At 34.3% G+C, this 5,366-nt stretch overlaps 1 protein-coding gene across 2 annotated transcripts; it reads right to left on the bottom strand.

The window, feature by feature from the left end:
- Nucleotides 1-1,322: 1,322 nt before the first annotated feature.
- Nucleotides 1,323-3,140, bottom strand: LOC142349345 (uncharacterized). 2 transcript variants are annotated; one of them, XM_075400825.1, is made up of 2 exons: nt 3,036-3,140; nt 1,323-2,304 (listed from the first exon to the last, which is right to left on the bottom strand). In XM_075400825.1, the coding sequence occupies exon 2, from the start codon at nt 2,271-2,273 to the stop codon at nt 1,461-1,463; it is 813 nt and encodes a 270-aa protein (XP_075256940.1). In that variant the 5' UTR covers nt 2,274-2,304; nt 3,036-3,140; the 3' UTR covers nt 1,323-1,460. The 2 variants fall into 2 exon arrangements, with proteins under 2 accessions (XP_075256940.1, XP_075256941.1); XM_075400826.1 differs by having other exon boundaries at nt 2,968-3,049.
- Nucleotides 3,141-5,366: the final 2,226 nt, after the last annotated feature.

Raw genomic sequence — 5,366 nt, 5'->3', positions numbered from 1 at the left:
AATTTAATACAAATAAAAAGAGAAAATAGAAAGGACAGTAAAGGATAAATGTAAAAAATCCAATTAAATTCTTCGAGAAAGGGGTGTCGAAGCCATTGAAACCGTAATCGATGTCTTTCAAGACTTTCATATGTTCAATTGTGCCTTTTTGTGAACGCCAAAAAAGTAACATATGGACTGTGAACGATGTGATTATTTAGACAAAACTAGAAAACAAGGTGAAAAATGGGCCAATGCCTAAAAATCAAAAGACAAATTGTGAAATCTAGTAGTATCAGAGCCACAAAACCAAAACTTAACGCGTAAAGACACAAAATAAATTTTTAAAAGTCAAAACGACTAGAGTTTTTCGAGTAACAAAACAAGATAAGTTATTTTGGAACTGCTTAGGAAACTATTTGAACCTATCAACAGTGAGCTTTGATTTGAGTTGTTCGGTTCTTTAATTAATATAAAAAAGATCAATTTTTTTTTATAAAAAGACCGACTGATTACAACCCGAATTTTTTTTTATTGTAAGAGTCCAAGATTCGACCAAAAGCAGCATTGCTGTTGCTGATGGTCCATTATGAACACTAATTTGTTTCGAATGTTAGAGGTCTAGATAATTTGTAAGTTAAAAGATTTTTAAAAAGCTGCATTTTCGATAATCATAGAAAAGCCAACAAAAACGGCAAAATTTAAATTCCAGACTGCTCTCAATGGAAGTGGAAGTAGGACTAGCTCACTTTGTAGCTCACTTTATAATGATATTGTTAGTTGTTTTCGGACGTGTACTTCCGGCAAATTTAATCAAAATGGACTACAGAAGCTTATTTCGGTCAATTTTTGATCAAAAAGGCTGAGTTTTGAAAACTTCAGCCAAAATTTTAGCTGAAAAAATTAAACCAAAAAATCAACAACATTTTTTTGTCCTTGAAGATAAAATAAACAGTACTATTGTTAACAAATTTTAAATATTTTAGTAAATATTTTAGTAATAATGTGAGTAAAAATAACGCAAATCGATCTAATATTCACAAAAATTTAAAGCACGATAACTCGCTCTAGAAACCGAAATTCAAAAAAATCTTTTTCCCATAATCTACGATGGACGGGCTTTTTAATGATACCACTCACAACTCTCTACGATGAATATATCGATCGGTCAAAATTGTCTGAACAAAAAAAACCAGTTGAGTATTTAGTTCCTCCCCACTCAAGAGATGTCGGAACAAAAAAAAACAAGCAAAAATATTGGCAAACAAAGACCTCGACTTTTGGTCTTTTTTGAACTTCGTGGCAATTTTCAAACTGATCGGAAATATTATATAACTTGAGCATAACCATTTAACATATATTTATTTCTTTGTATTAACCGCTGAATAAAAAATTCATTAACACTTTTTATCAATCACGTTTTCAATAGTACACAAAAACTATATGAGCTCAGTTATGTAACAGTGAATATAATAATGTTCTCAGATAAGTTTAGCAACCAATGGTAAAACAACTAAAGTGATCATAGGGCAAAATTTGATAGAAGATGCCGTTTGCATTTCACCCATCTCTTTTTCCTTTTCACGGAGAAATTCGATGTTCTCTTCGGGAGTGTCCATGGCAACCATCAACGGGTTTCCTTCGTTCAGTTTTTTGAAGTCTTTATCCTCAACAACCTCAATGTGGGTCATGAAATCATAACCAGACCCAGTGTAGTTGCAGCTGATTGGGAATCTATAGTAGTAGAGCCCATTCTCAATTTTGGTCTGGGCTTCATAAAGAGTCTGGGTTCCAGCATCCGGACACAGATCCAAATTTTCATTGAACGGATTCTTTTGCAACTCGATTTGATCACGAACCTTTTCCAAGTACTCAGATTGAACATTAAAAGCTTCCTGGTCCTCCAGGGAGGTCGAGTAATCCCCGGCATTCGTGATTCCAAAATCCTTGAGGGAATCCTTGAAGTCGAGTACCTTTATATCGTCGCCCTTGATCTGGACTTTCAGGTGCTCGTATCCTCTTGCAGCCTTAGATCTGCAATAGTAAGACAGAATATAGTTGCTAGTATCTTCGGAGCTCACATACCATCTCTCGAAGTCAGCATCGTAGAGCCTGCATTCCGTTTTCTTGTTGGGATCCTCTTGATACTGTTGATAGGCCATGTTGAAATTGTCTTTCATTTTACTCATGTCATTAGGCAGTATGTAGTAAGAACCCCACTCGTTCGCAGGTTCTTCAGCCCCAATAACAGCCCCAATAACTACCAACCAACCAATAGTCAATGCCAGTTCCATCGCGGAGATTGAGATAATCTGAGATTTCAACCTAAAACAATTAACAATTTCACGTGTTGAATGTCTTCTTCCGTAGATTCAACCCATTTTGATTTAAAAAATGAGAGCGTAGCTTGTCTAAGAGGGGTAAAATAAGCTACGAGTGGGGGGGGGGGGGATGGTGCAAGGGGGAAATTTTTAGTCCAATTTCAGTCCCACGCTTGCATGTTTTCACCCCCCCCCCCCCCTCCCTCCCTCGCCGCTCCACTCCTGCATAGTCGTTAGTTTTAACCCCCCCCCCCCCCCCCCCCGTCAGTCCCAATTTAACCCAGCATGACGCTCAATGGATTTCAAAATGATATAAGCTGCACTTTCTTAAAACTTTCTCGAATTGCAGCCCACCCCCCCCCCCCCCCACTTACTTGTTTTTGGGAGGAAAATAAGAAAATAAAACCAGTAAAACCAGGGTAGACTTAAGAAAAGACTGACATAAACTAGAAACTAGAGAAGGATAATTTTAGAGCGAAAATTTAAACAAATTTGATTTAAAGTGAAAGGACAAAATTTTTCATGCTTCATTTTGAATTTTTCTTTTTGACTAGAAAAGTTTGTAGAACCAACAATTTGACTGCTTCATTGACTGCTTAATCGGAATCAATTTTTGAGACAAAAATGGTATAAACTGTACTCATTGAATTAAAAAAAATTAGCATACCATCTAAATTTTGAGTACCCTAAAAAGCTAAATTCCGTCAAATATTTAAGATATATCAATTACAATACCTGTTCTGGGCAAAGGATTTGATCAGAGAATAATATAATCAGTCTTTGAGGTCGTTTGCGTGAAAATAGTTGAGCAAACAAAGATTAGAGGGTACCATTGATTGCACAAGTTAAGACCAAAGTGTACATTTCACAGACATTTTCGCATTCTCTCTAATTAAACTTTATCTCCCAAAAATCGCACATAATCAGTGAAATTCTTTGAGAGATGCTTAAGATTTTAGTTATTTAAATAAAGGTTTTATGTAATGAATAGAGCGAGTGACTTGAGTGTCAGAGCACTGGTGTAACTTATTAAGATAAGAAAAACATGAAACGTAAAGATGATTCAAAATTTAGTTAATTTGTCCGCATTTTTTATTCAAAATTATGGTGTCCATTGTCATAGTAACTATTTAGAGCATTTCACCGTCTAGATTCACGTTATTCACAAGAACCTTTGAGCACTTGTTTTATACTATAATAGTATTTTGAGTTCAAAAATCTTTCAGTTTTAATAATATGTTGTTCCAACCATTCATCCATCATTTCCCCAGACAAATTGATGTACAAGATAAACGGCAATGACAGTTGTAGATTAATTAGGGTGATATAATACCAGAAATCGCTAACTCATTCCACCTATCCAATCTGGGCCATCAAGGGATGCATTTGGCTCAACAAGTGTTGTTATAACCAGCACAAAGACAAAACGATGCTTTTGAGCATTAAACTTCAACAAGGAGGCTCGATAAAGTGCGTTCGCACATAATGTTCCGACCCGGGTTATCCACAAGTTTGGCTTAATTAATTGTCTACCAAAAGAGGAAAAGATAAACTTCTCTAGAGACAAAAATAATCTCACATATTGATCAAAAGCAATTGGAGCATGAATAAAAAAATGCTTCCAACTCAAACCACTCAGTAAACTAAATAATGCCATTTTAGTGGACTGATGAGACCTGCCATTATTAATGTCTTTTCATGGAAAAAGAACTACATAATAACAAAGTCAAAATAGTGTCAAACAAGACCTAAACTAAACATAACAGCTTGATCTTCACTAGAAAAACATGAGATCAGTCCTTGACGGTACTCGGTAACAAGTAGACAAAAAAACAAAAATTACGAAGTTAAAAAAGTTTGTGTTTCTTGCAAACAAAAAATTTCAAATAATGAAAAACATAAGATATCAATTGAAACCATTAAATAGGTGTCTATGCATTCATACCGCATCATTAATAATTTGAGACCTGCATTCTCCAGAACATGTTGTATGTCAACAAAAAAAACGACGAATTCAGACGAAAAAATTCCATTACATTTTGAAAGAAAATGGCATTGATGCCGTCAGAACCACAATCCATTAAGATATAATTAATTGCACCATCTTTCAACAACAATAATGAGATATATGACGTCTTAATGATGAGACTAGGTAACAAGTATGTAAAGAACAAAAGGGGAAAATTTAAAAGGTACATTAGTGTTTTTCGAAAATAAATAATTTCAACGTAACGAAAAACTTTAGCTATCGACTGAAATCAATTTGAATAATTCATTAGCTATCCACAGAATGATTCATTAATTTTTCCAAATGAAACCATTGAGAACTGTCATTATTCAGAGTATGTAATAAGTCTACACAGAGAACGATAAAGACAAAAATCAAAAACTCAAAAAATACTTCGCAAAAACATCGGTATGGAAGCCCTTAAAAAAATAATGCACTAAAATCCCGAGATATTTTCAATTCTGAATGTTCTAAACACCAATGAATTGATATGCGACCCAGAGTTAATGACATTAGGTAAAAAATAGACAAAAAAGTACGTCTATACGAAAAATACGTCTATATATTTTTCCTATTTACATGTCTATTTAAGAAACACGTCCATACAACTTTTAAAATATTTCGTTTCAAAGTCTGGTAAAACTTTAGCCATCAGTAGAAATTAAAACAACGTTTTTTACAGGTTTATCTACAAGAAGCCACCAAGACCTACAAATATCCAGAATAGATGAAACGACTGCAGGAGAACGAAAAACATTGACAAAACGGTCCATTAAATGGGTGGTGTCGAAGGAGCTAAAGCCATATTCTATTCACGGAAAAATTGATGTTTTCATGTTGATCAGTTGTTTAGAGGCCAATTATGTGATATCTGACCTGTCAATAAAGTGAAAAGAGAAGTGACAACCTCAGTGATGGGAAAAGAATTAAAAAAATATGTTTTTTTCGAAAACGCGTAGTATCTAAGCAAAAAAATCATTATTTAAAACGCGAAACCGCATCAAATTTTAAATTTTAAGTAATTAGAAACACGATGCAAACTGTCTTTGCTGACCTTA

Source organism: Convolutriloba macropyga, chromosome 11 (genome assembly GCF_964194025.1).
Source record: "Convolutriloba macropyga chromosome 11, txConMacr16.3, whole genome shotgun sequence".
In the NCBI taxonomy this organism is placed as follows: Eukaryota; Metazoa; Xenacoelomorpha; order Acoela; family Convolutidae; genus Convolutriloba; species Convolutriloba macropyga.
Note: the sequence above shows the minus strand (reverse complement) of the source record. Positions and strands in the feature narration are given on the sequence as shown.

Bases quoted from the DNA above. Each gene is read 5' to 3' on its own strand.
- LOC142349345 (XM_075400825.1), bottom strand. From the start codon at position 2,273: ATGGAACTGGCATTGACTATTGGTTGGTTGGTAGTTATTGGGGCTGTT.